General features: G+C 42.1%; 2 protein-coding genes across 11 annotated transcripts in view; both read left to right on the forward strand.

The window, feature by feature from the left end:
• Positions 1 to 6,170, forward strand: part of vaspb (vasodilator stimulated phosphoprotein b) — a 31,093-nt gene extending 24,923 nt beyond the window's left edge. For all 3 annotated transcript variants that reach the window (XM_054794797.1, XM_054794795.1, XM_054794798.1), the window contains 3 exons: positions 358 to 430; positions 507 to 564; positions 4,922 to 6,170. In XM_054794797.1, coding sequence (XP_054650772.1) covers positions 358 to 430; positions 507 to 564; positions 4,922 to 4,956 — 166 coding nt within the window. In that variant the 3' untranslated portion in view covers positions 4,957 to 6,170. The remainder of the gene's footprint in view (positions 1 to 357; positions 431 to 506; positions 565 to 4,921) is intronic.
• A 141-nt stretch (positions 6,171 to 6,311) lies between these two features.
• The window catches only part of LOC129191428 (clathrin heavy chain 1-like), a 36,700-nt gene continuing 16,078 nt past the window's right edge, over positions 6,312 to 26,933 (forward strand). For all 8 annotated transcript variants that reach the window (XR_008573217.1, XR_008573218.1, XM_054794782.1 and 5 more), the window contains exons 1-13: positions 6,312 to 7,993; positions 21,177 to 21,384; positions 23,455 to 23,723; positions 24,202 to 24,363; positions 24,454 to 24,567; positions 24,651 to 24,824; positions 25,165 to 25,362; positions 25,450 to 25,650; positions 25,760 to 25,912; positions 26,028 to 26,150; positions 26,243 to 26,380; positions 26,448 to 26,612; positions 26,703 to 26,883. Coding sequence is in view for 6 of the 8 variants with exons in the window: in XM_054794782.1 (XP_054650757.1) it covers positions 7,952 to 7,993; positions 21,177 to 21,384; positions 23,455 to 23,723; positions 24,202 to 24,363; positions 24,454 to 24,567; positions 24,651 to 24,824; positions 25,165 to 25,362; positions 25,450 to 25,650; positions 25,760 to 25,912; positions 26,028 to 26,150; positions 26,243 to 26,380; positions 26,448 to 26,612; positions 26,703 to 26,883 (2,128 nt within the window). In the remaining 2 variants the exon portion in view is untranslated. The remainder of the gene's footprint in view (positions 7,994 to 21,176; positions 21,385 to 23,454; positions 23,724 to 24,201; positions 24,364 to 24,453; positions 24,568 to 24,650; positions 24,825 to 25,164; positions 25,363 to 25,449; positions 25,651 to 25,759; positions 25,913 to 26,027; positions 26,151 to 26,242; positions 26,381 to 26,447; positions 26,613 to 26,702; positions 26,884 to 26,933) is intronic.

Below are 26,933 nucleotides of genomic sequence, written 5' to 3' on the forward strand. Positions count from 1 at the left end.
CTCATGACCTTCCCTCCACCCACCCTGCTTCAAAGCCATGTTACACAAACATGCATGTAGTGTATGTTTCATTCCTTTATAGGCTACTTTATGGTCAGTGCTGCCACCTCGTGGTCATATAGCTGGTGGTTAGGGAGGGCATGGATGGCTTCTGCTTATTGACTTAGGAAACATTTCAATGAGTGGCCGTTTGATGGAAACATAAAAAACTACGAGAAAATGTGACTGGCTTGTAATGAATGCTACTGTAGCACCGTCGCATTCTCCCCCCGATTTTTGGATTTGTTAGTCAATGTATTTATTTCAAAAGAAATAATCATATTTGTGTCCTGATACTATCTGTGCGTTGATGTACAGGGTGAAGCCTGCAAACAATGGTAATGACGCAAGCGGACAAGCGGACGATTCAGACTTGGAGAAAATGAAACAGGTGACTTTACTGGGGACCATCACAAAAAACATTTTTGCCAAATTATACGTTTAAAAAGTGACTTTTTTTCCTGCAGGAAATCCTCGAGGAGGTGCGGAAAGAACTTCAAAAAGTAAAGGACGAAATCATCAAAGGTGAGAGTACAAAAAATACCGTCTTACCTCATACAGTGGATGTTTACTCAACTGCAGAGAGTGGCAGGCATCATTTATTAAAGGAGAGTCCTTATTTTCAAAGGGTTTTTATTTTCAGAGTTATTTGAATACATGATATATTTGAATGAAATAATGAAACTTCCAAGAAAACAATAATATCACGAGTATCTTCCACTTTTCCCTGGCAGAGCAAATGTGTTAAGCATGTAAGGGCGTTTAGATCAACGATACTATCTATCTGCCCCCATGGATGGACAGGACAAAAATAAAAATAATTAAAAAAAAGGTAATCCTCTGTTTCTGGTGGTTAATTGGTTCCAGACCCAACCGTGATGAGTGAATTCTCGTGAAGTAGGATTCCTTATTTATAAATGGAATATTTTCACATAGAACACCTGTTTACAAATTTCTAAATACGCTTGAAATAACACCGCTATAGTCACCTTCCCATATTAGTCAATATAGTCGACATAATAAGAAATCAGACATAAACAGGATTGGTGGCCGTGCTCGTGTTGCCAGTGTAGAATACTACATATCATCCCAGCGTCTTTGATTGCTTCTTCTGAATGCCTTTTGTATTTTTATCCGTTTTAATGCTTGACCATGCTCAATTTAAGCAAAAGAAATGTAAAATTATGCTTAAAAGTGCATGTTTTTTTGACGAGTGGGCCAAATTCACCCATGAAACAGCAGGTTTGTTTTTTTTTTTTTTAAACCATGAGTGAAGCAGCTAAATTATATTTTTAAAAAGCACAAAGCGCCGAGGGATTACTTCTTATTTCATTGCCATTGTACATGTGATATACTACTGTACGTATATTATTACAGTGATTCACAACCACTGTACACTAGTGGGCTGGGGGAGATGATCCACTTGTACTTAATTGTTGTTTAGTTGGTGTGAATATTGTATCTTCATGCATCTTTCTATGGCAGTCGCGTATAATGACAGGCAGAACAATGAAATGCCCTTGATCCTTGACTTAGCTGTCAGACAACACAATCATTAACTATACTGTCTGTATGTATGTCGGACTGGGCGATATGACCTCAAATCATTATCACGATAAATTGGGCAGTTTTACCCTGATAACGATACATGCACGATAAATCCCCAACCACTATATATCTTTGCCATCTGAAAATAATGCACATTAACTGCTTTTTGTGGATTTATTGCCCAACGGGCACACATTACTTTCAATGAAATATAATGCACGTAATGGAACGCCTATTCTGAAAAAACCTCCAAAAAGCGCCAACAGCGCTCCATTTCCATAATGCGCTTTGGGTGGCTACAACAGTTTTCATACTCACTTTGCATTTGGTGTTGTTTTGCTCAACATCATCTTTGTGGAAGCCAAAATAAATGTCCCTGTGACTGCGGTCCACAAATATGACTGTATGGTACACGCTACATCCTGTACACGTGTACTAAGCTACACATCACATGACTGGCATCACGTCTCACGCAATTACATTAATAATGGCCACATGGCGTTGATATCAACCCAACCTACCACAACCATGTCAGGTGATGTATTCCAATAATAATAATAATACTGTTTGGAAATGTAGTGACCTAACAATTCTATTCAATTCCACTGTCATGTTATTTGCCCAAAAGTGTTTCCCATGTGGGCTTTAGAAACTGGATAGAGTAATAAAATGATCATTTACACAATGAAAAGAGAATTCCACATGTGACCATCTATTAGTGACATCAAACAAAGCATGGAATCTTTAAAAAATGCTACCAGCAGCAAACCAATCATGGTTTCCTATAAATACGCTTTGATCATCATCTTATTCTTTATTTGTGAATTGATTTAGCATAATTGGCCATGGTGTACATGTTTGTTTTTGTTTTTAAAAACTTTAAAAATCCATGTATTTAAAGTCAAGTACAGTCAAACCTGTCTTAGCGGCCACCTTTATAGAACGACCACCTGCCTATAGCAGCCACTGAAAAATCCCCCGCAGCAAATTTACATGTTGTAGTCCCTGTGTATAGCAGTCACCTGTCCAACGCGGCCAGCGGCCACCCATTTTGTCTCCCTTGGTCAATATCTGACCGCATATAGCGGCCAAATTACAGACTCAAGTAGAAGCTTCATGCATGAAAAAGTTTTGTTTTTCAATCAATGAAGCCGTCGTGTGTAGACTTTAATTACTGAGTCCTAGCTCAGTCACAATCATTCACAAGATCCACACAAACTGTCAGTTGTTCCACATAAAAAAGCATGCATGCGGCAGCGGGAGCAAAACTGAGTTCGTTTGTACTTAATTGAAGTATTTTAGAATGTACTCACGTTATTTTTCATCAATCCTCATCCACAAATCCATCAAAGTCCTCATCTTCTGTATTCGACACAAACAAAGCCGTCTTCTTTTCCGTTCGCTACTAGTCTGTTAACTTGTCAGTGTTATTCAGCTCCGAAGCAAAGAAGGAAACTTCTCCTGTTGCTTCTGCCAACTTTATTTCTTGAACGCGGCCACCAGACAGCAGCTCAGAACACACACACATCTCTCAGCATCGTCTCTCCTTCCTGCTTGCCCGCAAGGCAAAGGTCAAACAAGCCCCACTACATAGCTGTCCAGCCAATGCCTGTAAGAAATGACACCGTTTATTTCCTGGTGTGCACTGGTCAATACTGTAATGCCGCTTGTTGTGGGGAAGGAGAGACTCACGTCGCCAATGCACTTTAATGGCTTTATTAACAGCGGAGAACACTGCAGGACTTTACATCCACGCCAACATAAACACACTTCCCAACTCTCTCCAAACTCACAGCTAGCACTGAGCCTAGCTCTCCTGCTCAGGACGTCCACCGTCACTTCCCCTCACTTCCTGATGAACTAAAGCTGTAATGACACTCTGCCGTATAAAAAGTAAAATATTAAAAACAAGCATAAGACATTACTAGCACAGCTTTGTTCTGTGGGTGGTGGATATATTCTATCAGTTATTATTAAGCCTCTAGCTTCCTTTTAGTAAGTAAAAACCTTGGCTATGATTGCACTACATTGTCATGTAGACCTACAAAGTACACTTGGAAGAACAAGAGGTGAATAAATGTATTGCAACTGATGTGAAACTGATGAGGGGTAGGATTAAATAAGCTTTGCTTCTTCCTACTCCTTTTTGGACATGCAAAATTGTGAATTGTACTATGTGATGTGCTACTGTTTGACTCATATGCATGTTCAGGATGAATTAAAACCATGAACCATGATAATAACAAGCCTAGTAGTGCTGTACAACTTTTATCCGCAGTCCGCAGTGCCCTCTACTGGTCAACGTTATTATTATTATTATTATTATTTTTCCCTTTTTTTTCTTTTTTCTTTTCCTCTACTGGTCAACATCCAAACTGGACGCCAACCTGTCTATAGAGGCCACCTGTCTATAGCGGCCACTTTTGCAGACTCCCTCTAGTGGCCGCTATAGACAAGTTTGACTTGTATTTGTGTTTAGTTTTCAGTATCATTCGGCGCGGTGTTACGATGCATGCAAACAGAACAGAAAGTGTGCTTAGCACGAGTGGGATAGCAGTATAGCAGGTCACAGAGAGCCGTCATCTTTCCCGCAGAGCTCCAGCATCCAACTGATAACATAGCTAGTTGGCTACGTCAGCTTGTACGGCTGAGGTGTCAACGCGAGTTGCCGATGTCAACCAAGAAAAGTTGTAGACTTGTAGATTTACTTAGAGATGCACCAAAATGTTACTCTACTTGGGTTGACTTTGTACGCACTTATTTTAGGAGCAAAATGCCAATGAAAGGGTTGGAAAAGGGTTGCAGTCGCACGTGTGCTCCCTTTTTCATATGCCAGTGAAATGCTGGCACTGTACAGCTGCTTCTTCATTTGAACCATCAGCTGTTCCCTCGTTGTCTGTTTGCCTTCTTGTTCAGGCTGGATGGGTGGAATCACGTGACTACACACGCTGTACCTCGTCCTAAAGGGGAATGAACATAGCATACCAGCACACAGTCAAAACAGACAAAAATACTTTTGTTTTCTTTTTTATTAAAACACCCAATTTACCGAAATGAGCAAAATGACGTCTGTTATTGTGGTAAATTTCGGTAATGCCCCGGCCTATCTGCATGCGATCATTGTTGCATGACACATGGCGGTGTACTAGAAGGTAGAAGGTTCCATTGTTATCTTTTGGAGCTGCAGTGTTATTCAGGGGGACGTGTGGAGTCTATTAGAGCAGATATACTCTATGCACACTTGTTAGCATCATCTTGCCACTCATTGTTAGCATCATCACTGATTGTTAGCATCATCTTGCCACTGATTGCTTTTCCCTTTCCCACTTGACAGCCTTGATCCAGGAGCTGCAAAAGAGAAGCACATAGTTGGATGTGATAGATGGAGGCCTGGTGGGACCGTTGCTCCACTGCGCCCTTGATAACGTAGCCCAGGGATTTCTCATTGTTGTCTTCTCTTTTTCTCTCTCTCTCTCTCTCTCTCTCTCTCTCTCTCTCTCTCTCTCTCTCTCTCTCTCTCTCATACACACACACACACAAGCATTGCTTTTGTGTCACCATGCATACATGCTGTTCTTGTAATGGTAACCCAGGGAAGCGCCTCCTCAGGACGCCATGCCACTAATTCAAAGACGGCTCGCCAATCCCGCTTCTGTCTGCGTTTGTTCATCCTAATCCCAACGTGTCCTCTGTGGGAATCAATCACAGCCACGGCACCCGCTGTTGTCCTTTTCATATCAGGAGTCTATTCTGCTACGTGTGGTGGTCGTGTTCAGGGCCACGTTTGTACTGTAACAGCAAAATGCTGCTGGAATGTTGGGCTCACATCTGCTGCTTTATTTCCATGCGTGCGAATTGGAAGATAGAAAAGCAACCGTTAGGATTAGATTAGAGAACCCGGACTGCAGCACCAATCCTTCACTGCTGCGGGAAGAAGAGCCGAGCCAAGTGGACGCCCATGGATGAGCACGGATGAGTGTGATGCTGGGAAAGAGGAGCATGTGGCGTTTATCAGATGTCTTCTCTTTGCATTGCACTTGTTGCAGAGTTACAGAGTTAGGCGGAGTTAGGCGTGAGCGTGTGCCACACCGCCCTGACAGACTCCACCCCCCTTCTGTTGAAATGAAATGTTTGTTGTTGGCCAGTGCAGCGGTCTTACTCTGTGCTTCTGCTGGTTCTTTGTCTTCAATTCTTTGCTTTATTTTCTACCTTTTCTGGAAAAACCCCATGGCCATGAATAGGTCAATGCATTTGGCCATGACCAAGTAACTGCCTTGAGAATGAATCTATGAATATATATATATATATATATATATATATATATATAAAAGGATAAATATATATTTGTTTTGAGGGAAAGTGTTAAAAAAATGAAATGGTTTTTCTATTTTAATTAAAATGACCGGTGAATGGGGATGTTTTGGTTCCATTTCGATGATTGTTTTCTTATGAGATGTTATTTTGGATTTCTTTTTCTTGTAGAACCTAGCTAGGCTTTTTACACTGAAACAGAAAGAAACCAGTTTAGAGACACTGGATTACAAATGCCTTTCTAGTCCAATACAGCTGCTTCTTCAAATGCATTGACTTTGATTGTCTCAACTTCTTTCCGCCCGCTTTCCCACAATTCCACAGATTCCGTGACAAAATTCCACTTGACAGAGGTTCCACGTATCGCATGTCTCAGCCGATTCAAACCGTCACAATATCGAAACATTCAGCTCATTCGGGACGTTTTGGCTAACGATTTAACCCACCCCCAAATTCCCACTTGTCCCATAATTCCACATTTTACATAACAAATCATTTCATCTTCAGTCTTGTACATTTCTCAACCAATTCAAATCCTTTCATCAGCACTACTACTACTATCTTAGTAGTATCTTACTACTACTACTACTACTACCACTGTCTTACTACTACTACTGTCTTAGTACTACTATCTTACTACTACTACTACTACTACTGTCTTAGTACAACTATCTTACTACTACTACTACTACTATCTTACTACTACTACTACTACTATCTTACTACTACAACTACTACTACTACTATCTTACTACTACTACTACTGTCTTACTATCTTACTACTACTACTACTGTCTTACTACTACTACTACTACTGTCTTACTACTACTACTACTGTCTTACTATCTTACTACTACTACTATCTTACTACTACTACTACTACTGTCTTACTACTACTATCTTACTACTACTACTACTACTGTCTTACTACTACTACTACTATCTTACTATCTTACTACTACTGTGTTACTATCTTACTACTACTACTACTACTACTGTCTTACTACTACCACTGTCTTACTACTACCACTGTCTTACAGTACTACTACTATCTTATTACTTCTACTATAGTAGTAAGATAGTAGTATACTAGTACTTCTACTATCTTACTACTACTTCCACTCGATTTCCCAGCCCATAAATTCCAGTTGAGCTTTTATTCTTTCTGCTTTGCACGTTGAACTTGAGAATTCTTACTATTTCCACGTTTCTTATTCAAAACATCCCCATTTAAAAATGTGCTCATTCCCATACAGAATTTCTTTCTTGGTAATTCAGCTCAAAGTGTTTTACTGACGTGAATAGCATAATTTATATTGGGAGATCTCTAACAGTAGATTTGGGATTTTGGGCAAAATAATGTAGAAAATGCACATTTGACCTTTGGGTTGGTACACATGGGCAGACTTATGCAGGATATTGATTGTTTATTACAACGTATTTTTGAAACCCATTTTTTTGCATCCTCATTGCAAATGTTCTGCTATTTTTTAAACAAAAAATGGTGTCTACATCACTAGTTTAGGTGTTACATCAGGTCAATAAGTATTTTGCACGTTAAGGTCTGAATTCTTATTAGAAATGGATGCAAGATGCAGGATGCAATCTTTAAGGGGTGAGTACATGATAGAAACGCCAGACAAGACAAATGCAAATATGTCTGTAGTAATGAGCAGAATGAAGGAAGGAAGGAAGGAAGGAAGGTGGTTCCAGCGTCCTTCCAAAGCCGCCTGGATGCTTCCGGATTGGGAAGTCTTGTCAAACCGTTTCCGCCGCCATTGCGGATTTTGGACACAAGCTCATCAGCGGCCGTCCATCGATGCCGTGCAGCAAGCGAACACCCAAAACAGACACATTAAGCATCTTTACGGGTACGTCGCTTGGGTGGCACGTTTAGCATCTCGTATATTTTGCCGTCCTCTATATTTGTTGTATTTCCACGGACTGGATCCGACCTACACGTAGCGCGAGGAGGTCGTAGTAGCTAGCTCTCCCGCTAGCTAGCACAACGGCTAACATTTCTACAACGCTGGAGAAGCTCGAGGAAAACACCATGTCCCAAATCCTGCCCATCCGCTTCCAGGAGCACCTACAGGTAATTAACACAAAACGTATTTTTTTTTTTTTATGTAATTGCTCGCTTGAATGACAGCTCGCTAGCCAAGCTAACGATAAGACCCGCAGCAAATGAATGACCTCCCCTCCCCCGTTTAGCATCAACTAGCTTCCGAGCTAAGCCTTCCCATTTGTTGTGCCATTCACGATGTTTCATCTGACGCCAACAAAACAAGCGTACCGCTTGTAAACGTTTAACTAGTGCAGCTACATTTGTTTGACCTACACGTCTTCAGTGTAACGCTCGTGCCGTCATCTGTGTGTCGTGATGGGATGCTGGCAGTCACGGCATCCAACGGCAGCTCCATTTATTCACACCTAAGTCCTTTTTAAATAGTGAGATTGATGTACATCTGTGGACGTGGGGTCACATTCAAAACACGGGTGAGACCTTTAGGTGTCAAAATGTCATGTCCCACTCTTCCTCTTGTGACGTTGGTGATGAGTCAAGTGATGCGCTTCAGTTGCAGTAACAGTACGTAGCCTTTTACACGTACACGCCACCACTCTTACAGTAACAGTACATAGCCTTTTACACGTACACGCCACCACTCTTACAGTAACAGTACATAGCCTTTTACACATACACGCCACCACACTTACAGTAACAGTACATAGCCTTTTACACGTACACGCCACAACTCTTGAAGTAACATTACATTGCCTTTTACACGTACACGCCACCACTCTTACAGTAGCAGTACGTAGCCTTTTACACGTACACGCCACCACTCTTACAGTAGCAGTACGTAGCCTTTTACACGTACACGCCACCACACTTACAGTAACAGTACATAGCCTTTTACACGTACACGCCACAACTCTTGAAGTAACATTACATTGCCTTTTACACGTACACGCCACCACTCTTACAGTAGCAGTACGTAGCCTTTTACACGTACACGCCACCACTCTTACAGTAGCAGTACGTAGCCTTTTACACGTACACGCCACCACTATTAAGTAGCAGTACGTAGCCTTTTACACGTACACGCCACCACTCTTACAGTAACGGTACATAGCCTTTTATGCGTACACGCCACCAGTCTTACAGTAACAGCACGTAGCCTTTTACACGTACATGCCACCACACAGTAACAGTACATAGCCTTTTACACGTACACGCCACAACCCTTGAAGTAACATTACATAGCCTTTTACACGTACACGCCACCACTCTTAGTAGCAGTACGTAGCCTTTTACACGTACACGCCACCACTCTTACAACAGTACGTAGCCTTTTACACGTACACGCCACCACTCTTACAGTAACAGTACGTAGCCTTTTACACATACACGCCACCACTCTTACAGTAACAGCGTAGCCTTATGCGTACACGCCACCACACTTACAGTAACGGTACGTAGCCTTTTACGTGAACACGCCACCTCTCTTACAGTAACGGTACGTAGCCTTTTACGTGTACACGCCACCACTCTTACAGTAACGGTACATAGCCTTTTATGCGTACACGCCACCAGTCTTACAGTAACAGCACGTAGCCTTTTACACGTACATGCCACCACCCTTACAGTAACAGTACGTAGCCTTTTACACGTATACGCCACCACTCTTACAGCAAAGTACGTAGCCTTTTACATGTACACGCCACCACTTACAGTAACAGTACGTAGCCTTTTACATGTACATGCCACCACTTTTACAGTAAAGTACGTAGCCTTTTACACGTACACGCCACCACTTACAGTAACAGTACGTAGCCTTTTACGCGTACACACTACCACTCTCCTACATACGTTACATATACACTCGTGATTGTGATCAGATGCACATTTGGATCTTCATGAGGTTTTAAGTAGGGCTACAATATGCAAAAACAAGTGAGTGAGACAAAAAAACATTTGGAACTCGTAATTAAGAAAAAAACAAACTGAAATAGGTTGTTTATCAGCTTATCAAAAGTTTAAGACCACAGGCTACAAAAGCCCAAATGTGCTCCAAATGTTGATGTAGTGTCATCATTCCCACTGTCATGCCCTCCTGATAGTAAAGCTAAGAAGCTTTCTCTTTTTCAACGTGGTGGGATTGTGGAGCTGCATAAGCAAGGCCTCTCACAGCGTGCCATGGCTGCTGAGGTTGGGAGCAGGAAATCAGTCATTCGAAGTTTTGGAAAGATCTAAGGCTATCATTCATGCGCTCGTGAGGGAAGCGATCACATTCATGATTGACTAGTCTTTATGCCGTGGATCAGTGTAATGTGGAGTTGATGGAACTTTTCATTCATTTGATGAAGCAAAGCAGCCCCCCATTAACTGTTCTTAACTGGGTCTCCATGGAGAATGACAGAAATCGGACATTGGAAGTTTCCTTAAAGCTGAACAAGATGATGAGGAATATGATGCATGTGAAACATTTTTCCCAGACAATCGAGCCTGACTCGTGATACTGTACACCTGGGAAGTCCAAAGTGTGGTTTAGTGCGGCCTGGAAGGCCATTTGCGGCCTGCAGCTTTTGACAGGCCTATGGCACATTGGAAAAATATCATTTAACAAGGAAAACAGTCATTTTCTAAGAATCAAGTCAAAATATTAAGAGAAAAAGTTTGTAATTTCACAAGAACGGTGTGAAAGCCCAGAACATTGTAATATGAGGAAAAATGTCATTTTTAGGAATGGTCCAAACAGGGTTTTCTGCTGCATATTCCGATATCGATCATCCAGGACTGAAATTGTCTGATACTGATAATGATGATACTGATCATCGGATTAATGATACATTTAAAAATGTAGGTATGATGAGTGCTATTGGCCAGGGCTGCCGTATAAAGGGGGAAAGTCGGGACAATTCCAAGGTCCACTGACTGCCAAGGTGCCCAAAAAATAGCTCATTATACATTTTCTTAATGAAAGGGGGGGCTATTTTTTTCATGGGATCCAGACTTCCTGGCCACACCGCTTCTACTGGCTATATGATATGACAAAAACATATTGATATTGGACTTATTGACAACATACTCTACAGCATATCACTCCTGAAACTTCCAGAGATGGGACACCTTCTTTAAGGAGACTTTGGATGTGAGCTACAGGACTTCCAGGTAAACGAGAGCACCGCTGAGAAAGGCTGCTCATCTGGTCTCAGGAATTCAATTATAACAACCGATAATAATAATAATAATAATGGTACGCTTATGCACCCATATCACCAAGCTGAGATGCAGCCTTTTCTTGTATATACAGTATACTGTATATACAGTAGCTTCTTAGCATATCTTGTACATGTGTTGCTTTACAAAATGTCAAAGTGGGCCTTGGTAGAAAAAATTAAGACACCCCTGCTGTATGCCTATATATTAACCAGCCACTCCATTGGGTACACCTACGCCTTCCCCCCACTGTCCTACATGCATTCATTATGATGCACTTCTACGGTGCTGCAATATTGTTTTTTCTCCCCCTCACCACTTGGACACCACATTTCCAATGATTGTTACTTCAGCTACAATAAAAGGTGCTGCAATGAAGTGATTCAGTCAAACATTTGCATGATGAAAAAGAGCAATCGGGGTTATGGTTAGGTGGTGCGTGGTCGTCAATTTATCCTTTGCAAAATGCATACCTAGCAGGGATAGGCTCCAGCATACCCGTGAGCCTAGTGAGGCTAAGCGTCGTACCTGGCAACCAGGTATGCTTTTAGTTGATAACCATGTATTCTGCCAGGAATTTTGTGGCTGGTCTCATGCATTCACAGTAGGAGGATATTTGATGACTGTTTAATGAATACTTTGAGAGGGGGGGGGGGTGCCTTGACTTAATGCAAAATGAGAACACGTTCCAAATACAGCTGTGTGGCCCAATCATAAAATGACAATCCAGTCTTTCCCCACAGGATACAATTAGGTTGCTAGAGTAAGCGAGCATCTCCACATCTGAACTAGCGCTGGTTACCTTGGTCTCCAGAACCAGAAAAAATTCAAGCAAATATGTTTGTGTCCTTATACTGTATGTAGGATGGCAACTATTATCACAATGTTTACTTGGGAGATTGGATCATCTGTGGTGATTTCATGTCATGCAAATATTTTCAAAATTGGGCCAAAAGAGAGTGGATTATGTCAAATCGTGAATTCTTCAGTTGAGATACCGTCGTCCCTCGCCACATCACGCTTAGAATTTTGTGCCTTCACTTTATTACGGCATATTTAAGCACATTTTACATATTTGTTGTCTAAATTAACTATTTTCAAGCCTAAAAATGGCTAAAAGAACTAAAAAGTACAAATATAAGGGATTAGGACGACACATTGAAATTGGGACATGTAGTATTCTACACTTGTTATTTCAGCTGATAAACAGCCTATTTCAATTTGTTTTCAATAAATGACTTTTTCAAAGTGCTTTTTGTCTCTCCCCCTTCTTGCGTTTGCATATTGTAGCTCTACTTCAAACCTCATTAAGAACCAAATGTGCAAAATGCAAATTTTCGCAATTTTTCAACTGGTCTTAAGATTTTGATCAGGAGTGTATGAATGTTTGTTTAACGTTCAACAAATCATACGAGTGGCAGACCTGATCGCTGGAACAACAGACTTTTACTACACGTTATGAATGATCTCAGAGCAGGCACAATAATAAAACGAATGAAACAGAGTGAAATACGGCATGGAGCTGAAAGCCCGCCATGATAGGTGCAAGACAGGTGGAGTACATAGAGCCCAGTGTATTCCCTAGCTCTGAACTGAGTATAAATATCCAGTAAAGTATAAAGTGCACTTTGATAAAATGGATGAATGTTATTTGGTGAGCACAATAGAGAAAGGACTACCCACTTCTAGTCAAAAAGTGGTGAGCGGTGCGGAAATGTGTGAGATGTTTTATAGTGTTTGAGTCAGACTATGAGTGGCTGTTGGAAAAAATGGCAGTGTTCAGGAAAAAGAGTCTGCATCTTGACGGGGGGGGGGCGCCTAGTGGTTAGTGAGTTTAGAGGCATGGGAGTAGTTCCCTTTGTCGATCTATACAGTCATGAATATATGGAACCAGATAGCAGCTGAGAATCTATTCTACTGAATTTGAAAAACCGAAGAGCTCCATTCAAGATTACATCAATTTACATGCAACATGTGCACGACCAAGGGGAAGTAGGACTTACGAGAATGTTGACAAGTGTAGCGGTGAGAACGGATTCGCTACTGCGTGAAGAGGATGGATCTTTTCTCGTCGATTGTTCGAGATCACACATCTGGCTGCTGGTGAGATATGGCTCCTCTGCTGCTAATACTGTCAGACCGAGGACAGTTATGAGAAAGAGCGGGATTTCCCGATTCACCTTGCGTTCAAGGTGAGACTTCAGACTTCTCAAAGCTGGGTGATCTCTTGAAAGAAATTAGCTTGTTTTTCACTCAAGATAGTGTGAAGCGGAGGCATGCCCTGTTGGAGAAGAGGTTAACCACTTGAACTGAAGACAATGTTGGAAGACAGAGGATGACTAGTTATAAGAGGCGAATAAATCTGGGCCCTGCTTTTGACAGAGAACAAGAGGTTGATGGATTGGTCGGAAGAGGGTCTGTTTGTGAATTAGAGGCTGATTCCGTGTGATTCTATCACGCATGCTGGCCTCCACCTTCTACAAAGACCTTCCAGTCCCGCCTCTCAGACCCGCCTGCCAGACCCCGCCTACCAGACCCTCCTCCCAGCAGAGCTGCTTAGGAGCCTCCTCCTACGAGGCCCATCTACCAGACCTGCCTCTCAGACCGGCCTACCACACACTCATTTTAAAATATAAATACAGAGGAAGTGGGAATAGAGAAAGTACTTTACTTCATCATGGCTAATTTTTCTTCAGACAATACTGTGACCTCTCATGCTGGAAACAACATCAGCAGCAGCAGCAGTAACTATGAAATTCGGGATGAAGAGCTTCTCAAGTGGCTGTCAAACATTTCTCAGACATCTTCAGGACACGCTGAGATGTATTAACCACTTTTCCACGGCTGTCAGGAGGATGATTCGCTCGTGACGCCTCCTGACTCACCCCCTCCTCAGTCTCCACTAGCGGTGAGGGGTGGATTTCTAGACACTGTAAAGGCCTGTGTGGCTCGCGCCGTACAAGTGGTGGTGCAGAAGCAGATAAAAAAGACTGTTACGGCTGTGAAGTTGATCACCCTTCTCAATGTCAGCATCCCTGTCTCTATGCTCCAGAAGCTGGATATTTCAACACTAACTTTAGTCAGTTAACAGAGAATCTGTTGACATGGGAATTTCTTCCAGCTCTCAAGTATACAATGGAGATACTTGGGTTAGACATACTGGATGCTAGAGTGGAAGGAGCAGCAGAGGCTTTTCTTTACAATCTGAAGCCTGAAGAAAACATTTTGGAGAAGGTTACAGAGATCAGGGATGCCTACATAGACGGCGACAAGGATAGGAGAGATTTGGTGGCGCGTTTCCTCAGTTTCTGGAATCCTTAATTCATCAAAATGGGAAATTATTATTTTAAACCATACCTTAAACCAGTTGACAGCTTTCTTTTAAACCATGCAATTGCTAATTGGATCAATGATGTATCGATAGATTTGGCAAGCGGGGATGTTGATACAGAAGACTTTGAGCGTTTTGAAAGAGTGATGGCCATTGTAACGGATAAGGGTCCTTTTAAACCATTGGCAGAATCTGGTGTATCTTGGGTCAAACTTAACCAGCGGTGGTTTTGAAGAAACATTACGCGGCATTATCGGAAATATTTCTATGGATAGTCTCAACTCTAGTCTTATGCATGTCTTGTATACCTACTGTATGTAGTCGATGTAGCAGCATGTCAACTGAAGAATGGAGATAAAGTTGATGTTGATCAGTTACTAAATGTATTACATGCTTCAGTTTTTGAAAAAAAATTATTTTTTTTTTTTTTGGTTTACAATAAACATGTACTGTAATCACAAAACATGTATTGTAATCACTAACCGTGTGATCACTAATCATGTGTGGTAATCAATAAAGTCAAACTCACAACATTGTTGTATGATCTTTTCTGTTCACTAGAAGACATGACTTAAAAGAAGACTGAACGTGTGCTGAAGAGTATATATTATGATCCTGCAAGAACTGGATCTTAGGGTGGGGTTGAAAGACTTCAAAAGGCTGTAGAAGAGCAGATGGGAAAAAAGTTAGCAGGGATGAAGTGCGAGAATGGTTGTCAGCTCAGGATGCATATACTTTACACAAAACGGCACGAAAAACTTATGCTAGAAATCGTGTTTTTGTTTCTCACCCTAAGTATCAATTTCAAGCCGATCTTTGTGATATGAGTACTCTGTCTAAAGACAATGATTTGAATTCCTGCTTACAGTAATAGATGTATTTTCCAAGAAAGCTTATGCACGACCACTGAAAAACAAGACAGCCTTTTAAGTTGCAAAGGCTTTTGCTTCAGTTTTAGACAAGAGCGGTATCTTTTTCTTTTCCTTTCGGCTTTTCCCTTCAGGGGTCACCACAGCGAATCAAATGCCTCCATCTAACCCTGTCTTCTCTCACACCAGCTACCTTAATGTCCTCTTTCACTACATCCATAAACCTCTTTGGTCTTCCTCTAGGCCTCCTGCCTGGCAGTTCAAAACTCAGCATCCTTCTACCTATATATTCCCTATCTCTCCTCTGGTCATGTCCAAACCATCTCAGTCTGACCTCTCTGACTTTATCTTCAAAACCTCTAACATGTGCTGTCCCTCTGATGTACTCATTCCTGATCCTATCCTTCCTGGTCACTCCCAGAGAGAACCTCAGCATCTTCATCTCTGCTACCTCCAGCTCTGTCTCCTGTCTTTTCCTCATGGACACTGTCTCTAGACCAAAAAACATCACTGGTCTCACCACAGTTTTGTACACCTTTCCCTTCATTTTAGCTGAAACTCTTCTATCACCCATCACACCTGACACTTTTCTCCACCTGTACCATCCTGCCTGTACACGCTTCTTCATCTCTTTTCCACACTCTCCATTGCTTTGGACTGTTGACCCTAAGTACTTCAAATCCTCCACCTTCTTGATCTCTTCTCCTTGTAACCTCACTCTTCCACTTGGGTCCCTCTCATTCACACACATGTACTCTGTCTTACTGCGGCTAACCTTCATTCCTCTCCTTTCCAGGGCAAACCTCCACCTCTCTAGCTTCTCCTCCACCTGTTCCCTGCTCTCACTGCAGATCACAATGTCATCTGCAAACATCATAGTCCAGAGATTCCTGTCTAACCTCATCTGTCAGTCTGTCCATCACCATAGCGAACAAGAAGGGGCTCAGAGCTGATCCCTGATGCAGTCCCACCTCCACCTTGAACTCCTCTGTCACACCTACAGCACACCTCACCACTGTCTTCCAGTCCTCATACATGTCCTGTACCGCTCTAACATACTTCTCTGCCACTCCAGACTTCCTCATACAATAGCACAGTTCCTCTCTGGGCACCCTGTCATAAGCTTTCTCCACATCTACAAAAACACAATGCAGCTCCGTCTGGCCTTCTCTGTACTTCTCTATCGACATCCTCAAAGCAAATACTGCCTCTGTAGTACTCTTTTTTGGCATGAAACCATACTGCTGCTCACAAATGCTCACTTCTGCCCTTAGTCTAGCTTCAACTACTCTTTCCCATAACTTCATTGTATGGCTCATCAGCTTATTCCTCTGTAGTTGCCACAGGTCTGCACATCTCCCTTGTTCTTAAAAATGGGCACCAGCACACTTCTCTCCATTCCTCGGGCATCTTTTCATGATCTAAGATCCCGTTGAACAACCCACAGAGCGATCTCACAGAGTGCCAGGATGAGATCTTCCTTAGCTTAGAAGACCCCATCTCTCTTTTGGTTTTAGAGTGAGCAGGGCTTTTAAAATGGGGAGGTTTCTTTTAATCCGCTTTGACATGTTTTAAATCACTTTTTATACTGATACAGGCCACTCGTGTGGAAGTATGCCTCTTCTCAATTGAAAATGTTCTGGACAGTCAGGTCTTAAGTCTGATTAAATATGAGTAGGGTTCTTTAGTCGCATCATTTAGGCTCTGAAGAAAATATTCTCTTTGGCCGGGGAACATTTCCTGAGCCAGAATTCTTATCTGCAGTTTATGATGAGGAAATTTGAAAAGGACAATATAATTAGTGTTCAAGCTAATCGTTCTGCTATGTTTTCCTTGATGAAACAAGTTTTGAACTAGAAAGATTACTGATAGTTTTCGATGATGTCTATACATTGTAAATGCCTTCATTAATTCATCATGATTGGCTCCAATGTCCACAATGTCCTCGGTTGTTTTTATAAATTCATTACAGAAATTGGTTGCACCCTCGGCTAAGATTTCAACATCGTTTTCACAGTAAGATAATAACTCAGCATCATAGTCAAACTCTTGATCTTTGACCGTCTGATACCAGTTAAGGAAATCCTCTCTTTGTTTTGGACTCATTTCATAGGGTGAATACATATTAGGGGGAGGATGGCTTCCTCGATAACCAATTTTTGAAAAATCTGAACTTGTGAGGAAAGTAGCCTTTTTAAAGCTGAGTTTTACAGCTCGAAGCCTTGGGAAATTCTCTGAGTGGGATAGGAATAAATGAGAATGAGTCAATAAATTTAAGTTGAAAGTCATTATCCTGGATCAGGATTATTCACAATGAATATATATGTATGTAGATAGACAGTATAAATCTGTATCCATGATAGAAATATGGCCTACATGAGCAACAGTATGAAAGAAACTTTTTCCTTCTTTAATTTCCTTTTTCCGTGTAACCAGTGCTTAACAATTAACACACAAAATAATAATCAATCATAATTGTAATTAACACAATCAATAAATAAGAAATACAAAACTATTTAAAGAAATATTTTTCCTTCCTTACAGTGTTTAACTAAAGCTTAAAAAGCAACTTTATTATTATTATATATGATTCAGTATGTATATAATTAAACAGTAAGAAAAGTGTCATCATTCATTACCATTCCAAGTTGAGTCATTTTTTCATGACCATAAGGAACAACAGACATTTGATTAAAAGGTACTTCTATGATAAGGAAGTATTCTATGATAACTGGAAGTATTTACACAATGCAACATCTAATGCAGTACTGGCATTGTTCATACATTAGATATAGTATAATCTAAATCATCATCATCAGTGGGTTGCCATGAATTCAACTAATCACCCAGAGAAACTAAAGATCTTAAAGATACTGTATATTGCGTGGGAGTCCTATACAATATACACCCAAGTCTTGTCCAATGTTCCGTTTATTTACAACAACCAGTGTTATAAATCTACAACATTTTCATCACACATACCTGGCTTTGTTTTTGGGGAACTTGAAAAATGACAAATCTGGTCTTTTGGACCGTCTATTTGAGCAATTAATGGTTGAGCAGGACGTGTTTTCAATGCAGTTTTTCTGGATTCTGCCTCCATCGTGGCAGCCAAACCCGCCCAGCGCATAATACTGTACGGAAGTGGATGCCGAGTCGACTCTCCTGTTGTATAATCTCCTTGGTGATGATTACCCTGATTCTAGTTGTACCAATACAGTGTTTCCCACAGGACTGCAATGTATTTGTGGGCGGGGGTCAGTGCGCCATGACCTATTTGCATATTGGCCATGACGCATGGGCTGTATGGATGCTGTGGGAGACACAAACAAGTGAGCAAAAAACAAATGGATTTTTAAACTAAGATTTTAGATGCTTTTAGCTGGGGGAAGGGCTCACAGCAGGACCGTTGAGAAGAGCAAGATCTGCTTTTATGTCAAGTCTCCAAAAAGGGTCCAATAGGACCAGAAAAGGTTTTGTCGCCTTTTTGAAAGAGTATCTAGAGGGGTCTGACGACTCGCTAAATGTAGTGTAGCATGTTGAGAAAGAGTACCGCAGGTTACCCAGCATGCCGTGCATGCATGTTTGTGCATAGGCGTATATCGGCCTGCACGTTAGATCTCTGATATAGGCGCTGCGATACAAGCAGTCAGTTCCAGACTACGCCCTACTATGTCTCTCCAGCAGCGGCCATGTGATCACAACAACAGCATGTGCTGAGGTGTTAAGCATGGAGTAGGAGTGATGTTGGCCATGTGTATCCAAAAACATGTTGCATCTGAGTGCAACACTTGACATGCACAGAACCGGGGAGGTTTCATACGACCAAACTCATTGCGCATTTGAAGTAGAATTACATGGGAAACAACAATAAGTCATTAGATAGAGCAGAAAAGATGACCTGTCGGTGATGAGTAACATTGGGGTTTAAACGCTTAATTGAGTACCTCGAACCTTTCTACATCATGCCTGGCCGCCACTACATTGTGGATCAAAATTTACCCCAGATGATTAAAGAAGTAAACGGGTCAGTTTGTCTCATAGCTGCTGTTGCTGATTATTTCTTTCTGTTGAGTAATATCACTAAATTCTTTGGAGACGGCTTATGGTAGAGAAATGAAAATTCAATACACAAGCAACAGCTTCTGGTTGACATTCACTGTTACACCCATGGTGTAAGAAGGAGAGGTTCCGCAGGTCCTTCATAACGACCGGCTCTACAACACCTGCACTACCTGAACCATGTTGTAGTCACTATGTCACTTTGTATTCTTTACTTGCGTATCTTGCTTGCTGCTGTAACAAGTGAATTTCCCTTCTGTGGGATTAATAAAATACAATACATACATACATACATTCCTGCTGTCAGCATGCTAATTGCACGCTCAGTCTGTGGCATTGTGCTGTGTGATAAAACTGCACATTTCAGAGTGGCCTTTTATTGTGGTGTGTAATCAGCATCTTGATATGGCACACCTGCGAGGTGGGATGACAGATTTAGATCTTTGAGTTCATCTCATAAAAAATGGGAGCAAAAAGTGTTGCGTTTATATTTTTGTTGAGTGTATGTGCAGCTACTGGTGCACTTTACTTTTCCTAATGGTTCTGTGCAATGGGAAATACAGTATGTTATATGTTTACATGGAACCTTCCAGTTATTAAGATCATGGGAGTCAATTCATCTGTTTCATGTTTATTTGAATTGTGGGTCATTACTTTGTTTTGTTTTATTCATACACAGTGAGTAAAAAGAAATGATATATAGACAAAAATTATGCATGAAAAAATATTGATCACAAAAAAAGAGAGGTTTTATCATCACGTCGCAGACCTCTGAATCGTAATGGCATGGAATCGTGAGGTGGCCAGAGATTCCCGCCCCTATTTAACATTAGAATTGGATTGTCAAGAGGGTTTAAATACAAAACATGAAACAAACAACATAAAAAATTAAACAAAAAAAGACCAAAAAAAACCTCTATTGAGGCAGCCTAAGATTGAATGTCTTCTTTCCCTGTTCAGGAGGTGCTGTCTGTCACATGTTCTCCCAGGAAGTTGGTACTGTCTGTCAAACATTTCATTTCAACATTTATTTTGCTTGTATTTACTTTGGCGTGCAAACACTTCAGTAAGCGTTGGCCATCGGGACGAAGGCTATGCTTCACCTCCAGCCCCCAGCGGGATTTTTTTTCCCGGTTGAGAAAACTGAAAAGGATGGTTGTGTTTCAGGTGTGCGAACAAGTTGGTCGTGTTCCCTTGCTTCCTCGTCACTACTTTCCAACGAGTGCGACGTAACTGTTTGTCTGTGTTCATGTGCTCACCTTGTTGATTCTGTTTAAAACCCAAATATTCCCATGCTGGGGGTGTTGCATTCGCCTCAGAAATCATCGCTTCTGCGCCTTGATTCGTGTTAGCATGTGCTTTCTCACAAGGCTAATTTGGTGCTCCTGTGTGTATGCTTCGTTCTGTGTCCGCTCACTTGTAGCCTCGCCTCCATAAAGAGGCTGAATGAGATGGGGACCCACTCCCTCCGTTCATTCCACTATAGAACCAATGCACACCGACACATGCAGAGTGAACCCTCTTGTCATCCAGCCTGTGTGACACAGAGATATGAGCAGATGGAGCACACACCCCTACACGTACACGTCCATTTATAACTATTGACCTGCTTTTTTTATCGTTGGGAGTAGTCCATATATTATGTATACTGTATTATCGTTAGAGGGCTAGTATCGCCAAATCTATTCATGGCGGTCCAAATTTATTTGTGGCTGGCGGCCCCCTCTTTGCCAGCAATATTCCCCCAGAACCTCAGTAGATGTTTTTTTTACTCCCCTTTTTTCTGTTTTAGCTCCAGAACCTGGGTATCAACCCAGCCAATATTGGATTCAGCACTCTGACCATGGAGTCCGACAAGTTCATCTGCATAAGAGAGAAGGTGGGTGAGCAGGCCCAGGTTGTCATTATTGACATGGCCGATCCAAACAACCCCATTCGTAGGCCCATCTCTGCAGACAGCGCCATCATGAACCCTGCCAGCAAAGTCATCGCCCTTAAAGGTAAGTCCATGCACATGTTCAGTCATTCATGGTGCTAGAAATGCATTAAAATGCAAACTGAAAAAAGAAACCACGCAGGTCATCTGTGTAAAATGTCAAATTGTTAAGTCTGCTATTTGATTTTGTTGTTCACAATAGTCCACCTCATTTGTTTGTCAAGACATGTAAACTAGTCTTATAAATGTCACTAAGTGAAAATGTCATGCTGTCATGGATGCTTTGTCTATTTTTGCTTGTTTTTTGCTCTTTTTTTGTTCCTTAATGCTTTCTTATGTTTGCAGACGGTGAGTTGAATTTTAAGATATCATGAGTTGTCAACGTGTATTCCTGTATGCACTGTCTTGACACAACTGCACAGTACTGACTGTAGTTTTAATGGATGCTTAAGCAAGCCTGATAAAGCATATACGACTTGTATGCTGAAATGTTAATAAATACGTTTTTAAAAGCCACAAAACTACATTTTTAAAAAAACCAATAAAATATCAACTAAGTAATTGAGTGAATGATATTTTTTGTGCCATATCAAGGATGACACCTGAGCAAGTGATTTGAGCCAAAAATGTAAACTTGTGATATTCCTGGCTCAGCAAAATATCTTTTGCTGGATAAAGCACAGTCACACCTCGGTTTTCCAACACCCCAGTTTTTGTGGTATTCGTATGATTGGATTTTGCACCAACTCCACAGACTAGGGTTGTCATACCGAGGGAGACATCTTTTTGAGCGCGACTGCTAAATAACCTGCCATGGGGCCGAAGAAAGTTGTGAGTGTTAGCGATTTGATAAAAAAGGTGGGAAACAGAACTGAATTTTAAAGAAAAAGAAGTGATCACAAAGTACAAAGATGGCATCCGTGTGGTTGGAATCTATGGGAAGTCCACATGAAGAGTATTTTCCAACAAATGTTGGTTTATTTTTGCAGTGTTTGCTTGTAAAAGTATAATTATTCACTGTAAAAGTTCATATTTTGGGGTGTCTGAATAGATTAATTGGATTGACATTTTTTCTAAAAATTGCTTCGGTAATCGGCTGGCCTTTTAGAACGGATTACTAACGAAAACCGAGGTACCGCTGTACTCTGTTAAGCCTTTCCCGTTCACATGTAGTTTCAACACAATAAATGGATCAAACCAGTGAAATGTTGAGCCAGGACCTGGAGATGGTGTTTTAATGAGGCATTCCAAAGCTCTGATGATTTGGTAGTAAGAGTTTGGATGATAGTCAATATATTTCACCTTTGGGACTTTCCTTGTACAGGGGAAAAACTGGTGTGAGTGATTCTTGTCCATTATGACATGTGTCTGTGTGCTTTGGAGTCTCCTTTTTGCAAATCTGCATTCAGACCCAACCCAAAATTCAACATCCCTCATTTTAGCACTACATTGTCACTTGTGTGGTTTTTCTAATTTGATAGGCACAGGGCTTCATGATTTTCTCTGTATGGCGCTTCACATGTATCTGGCCTTTGAAACATGAATATCTAACTGCTACCTACCCAAAGTGCACTGAGCTGACGCCATGTGATTGGGCGCTTAGAATTTTGTAGTACTGTGTAACAATAGCTACCATAACAACAGAGATCCTTGAAGGATTTTACATAGGTTGACTGCAGAGAAACCCAAAGTACATAGCCCTGTACCTGTACCTGGAACTAGACCAGTGCAAGTGCAGCAACACTGGAAGTCACTGGAAGAGGATGAACTCTATTTTGACCTGAGCGTGCAGTGTTTTGTCAGCCTGAACACAGTCCCAAGTCTCTTAAAGTCACAAATTGGAGTCTTTGTCCACACTCTACCAGGGGTTTGCAGCCAACGATCCCAATGTGTCATTGCACTGAATGCAGATGTACCACAATGTGGTTGCCCTTTTGTTGGTCTTGCCTCTTGTTTTTGGTACTGGCTTGTTGTATGGTGCTTTAGTGTCACTGAAAGCAAACCCTCAATGCCCACTCTCGCAACTGAAATTCCCCTTAATGTCTTCTGTGGGTGACGTGTGGTAGTTTAGATGTTCTCTTATTATTTAAGCCTTTTATTACTTAAGCTTGACATTGACAATGAATATTTCCAGCGGCCAAGACCTTGCAGATCTTCAACATCGAGATGAAGAGCAAGATGAAGGCTCACACAATGACAGACGACGTGACTTTCTGGAAGTGGATCTCCCTCAACACAGTGGCCCTGGTCACAGATAACGCCGTCTACCACTGGAGCATGGAGGGCGACTCCCAGCCGATCAAAGTCTTCGACCGACACTCCAGCCTGGCGGGTTGCCAGATCATCAACTACCGCACCGACGCCAAACAGAAGTGGTTGCTGCTCATTGGCATTTCAGCGCAGGTGCCGACTATCAACAAGCAATTCATCATAACTTGTTGTTGTAGCGGTGGCCGAGTGGTTAGCATGTTGGCCATACAGTCAGGAGATGGGGAAGATCTGGGTTGGAATCTACGCTTGGGCATCTCTGTGTGGAGTTTGCATGTTCTCCCCGTTCATGTGTGGGTTTTCTCTGGGTACTCCGGTTTCTTCCCAGATTCCAAAAACATGCATGTTAGGTTATTTGGCGACTCTAAATTGTCCATAGGCATGTCTACATGTGCCCTGCGATCAGTCCAGGGTGTAGTCAGCTGGGATAGGCTCCAGCATACCCCCGCGACCTTAATGAATAGAAAATGAATGAATGGATGGATGTTGTTGTAGCTGTTCATATGGGGTACATTGTTGTCATTTACTATCATATTTCTAGTTAGTCAAGATTTATCAGAAAGTCTCCTCATTGTACAGGAGTTACGTTTATTTATTTTGACTTCTTTTTCAGCAAAACCGTGTTGTTGGAGCAATGCAGTTGTACTCGGTGGACAGGAAGGTTTCCCAGCCCATCGAAGGTCACGCTGCTGGATTTGCACAATTCAAGATGGAGGACAACACAGAGGAGTCTACTCTGTTCTGCTTTGCTGTGCGAGGACAGGCAGGCGGAAAAGTAAGATTGGGCGCAGTTGGTCTGACTCACGCTTGCACTAAAAACAGAATTGATTTTTGCATTTCTAATCTAATCGTTTTGCTTTGCTAGCTGCATATAATTGAAGTTGGCACTCCACCAACTGGGAACCAGCCATTTCCAAAGAAAGCTGTAGACGTATTTTTTCCTCCAGAAGCCCAGAATGACTTCCCTGTTGCCATGCAGGTATTATTATTATATTTGATATTGATATCAAAGATTTCATGTATTGCCCCGGTTCTAACACTGTTCTCTTCTTGTATGTTTAGATCAGCTCCAAGCAGGATGTAGTGTTTCTCATCACCAAATATGGCTACATCCACCTGTATGACTTGGAAACAGGCACCTGCATCTACATGAACAGGATCAGTGGGGAGACCATTTTTGTCACTGCGCCCCATGAGCCAACTGCCGGCATCATTGGCGTCAACAGGAAAGGACAGGTACCGAGCAGTCAAGTGGGGTTGCTTATATCCTCTTCTTCCGCTTTTTGCATCTCTTGAAAAGATGACGAATGCATCAGGCTGGAGCAGCAGCCTTAGTGCGATGGGCACGGCAGAAGGGCTCAACTCGGCCAAGCAGGCAGCGTCTAATCCTGTTATTGCTCTTGGCACTCACCCGCACTTCTGCCATGCAGAGCTTAGTGTCTTGCACACATCATGTAGCAACACGCAAGTACTTGTGGTAATCTGTCAGTGTCAACGAGGAATGGGACATTTTTATGCATGGAGTTATTCAGGATTGAACTGTACGATTCATGAAGTGTAAAATGTTTTTTTTAAGGTGTTGTCGGTGTGCGTGGAGGAGGAGAACATTATTCCATACATCACCAACGTGCTCCAGAACCCCGACTTGGCTCTCCGCATGGCTGTCCGCAATAACCTTGCCGGTGCCGAAGAGCTGTTTGCCCGCAAATTTAACACCCTCTTTGCTGCAGGGAATTACTCAGATGCTGCCAAAGTGGCGGCCAATGCACCCAAGGTACCCTTTTCACCCACTACATTTGAATTGGAGCATCCCACTGTGACACAATTACTCGTAGTCACCCGCCCATCTGTCTTCTTCCAGGGTATACTACGGACACCAGATACCATCCGCCGCTTTCAGAGCGTTCCTGCTCAACCGGGCCAGCGGTCACCGTTACTTCAGTACTTTGGTATCTTACTGGATCAAGGACAGCTAAACAAGTTTGAGTCTCTGGAGCTGTGCAGGCCAGTCCTGCAGCAGGGCCGTAAACAGCTGCTGGAGAAATGGCTGAAAGAGGACAAGGTCTGTGCTCAATGGGGGGTGGGGGTTATAGCAGGCAGTCTTTTTGTCTACCTGAATGAAGGCTTCAGGCGCTTTCTAGACTGATTTATCGCTTCTGCTTTGTTTCCAGCTGGAGTGCTCAGAGGAGCTAGGGGACCTGGTGAAGTCGGTGGATCCCACACTCGCCCTCAGTGTTTACCTGAGAGCCAATGTCCCCAACAAAGTCATTCAGTGCTTTGCAGAAACTGGCCAGTTCCAGAAGATTGTACTTTATGCCAAGAAGGTTTGCTTATGTTCTATCATGCTACGTGAATATAAATTTAGAGGCTGATTTCAACATTACTAACACAAGTTATTACCAGCGTGAGACAAAGTAACAAATTACGTTTCCTCAATAGGTGGGTTACACTCCAGACTGGATCTTCTTGTTAAGGAATGTCATGCGGATCAGCCCAGAGCAAGGTCTTCAGTTCTCCCAGATGCTGGTGCAGGATGAAGAGCCTCTTGCTGACATCACGCAGGTTAAAACCAAATCATGTGCATACAACGCAATATCACTCAATTTAGTTGATCTCAAAAAAGGAATGATGATTTGTTTCTTTCTCGTGAATAGATTGTAGATGTCTTCATGGAGTACAACCTGATTCAGCAATGCACATCCTTCCTACTAGATGCCCTGAAGAACAACAGACCGATGGAAGGACCACTGCAGACACGTTTACTGGAAATGAATTTGGTCCATGCACCCCAGGTAAATAAGGCCATGGACACATGATAACAAAATATGTACAGTTATCAGGATGGCTTGTTTCTTGCAGGTTGCAGATGCCATTCTGGGCAACCAGATGTTCACTCACTACGACCGTGCACATGTGGCACAGCTGTGTGAGAAGGCTGGTCTCCTGCAGAGGGCGCTAGAGCATTACACTGATCTCTATGACATCAAGCGAGCTGTGGTCCACACGCATCTCCTCAACCCAGAGGTACACTGAAGTCTCAAAAGTGATGAAAAGGGTAGTGATCTAATGTTTAATAGAACATTAACTGTCTGTGATTTGTGTGTGTCTTTGCAGTGGCTAGTCAATTTCTTTGGCTCCTTGTCAGTAGAGGACTCTTTGGAGTGTCTTCAGGCCATGTTGTCAGCTAACATCCGCCAGAACCTGCAGATTTGTGTTCAGGTTGCCTCCAAGTACCATGAGCAGCTCACCACTCAGTCCCTCACTGAACTCTTTGAGTCGTTCAAGAGCTTTGAAGGTGAAACTCGAGAGTGGCTCACAGAGCGCAGAGTTGCATCTTGTCACACG

The sequence above is a fragment of the Dunckerocampus dactyliophorus genome, chromosome 12, assembly GCF_027744805.1.
Source record: "Dunckerocampus dactyliophorus isolate RoL2022-P2 chromosome 12, RoL_Ddac_1.1, whole genome shotgun sequence".
Lineage (NCBI taxonomy): Eukaryota > Metazoa > Chordata > Actinopteri > Syngnathiformes > Syngnathidae > Dunckerocampus > Dunckerocampus dactyliophorus.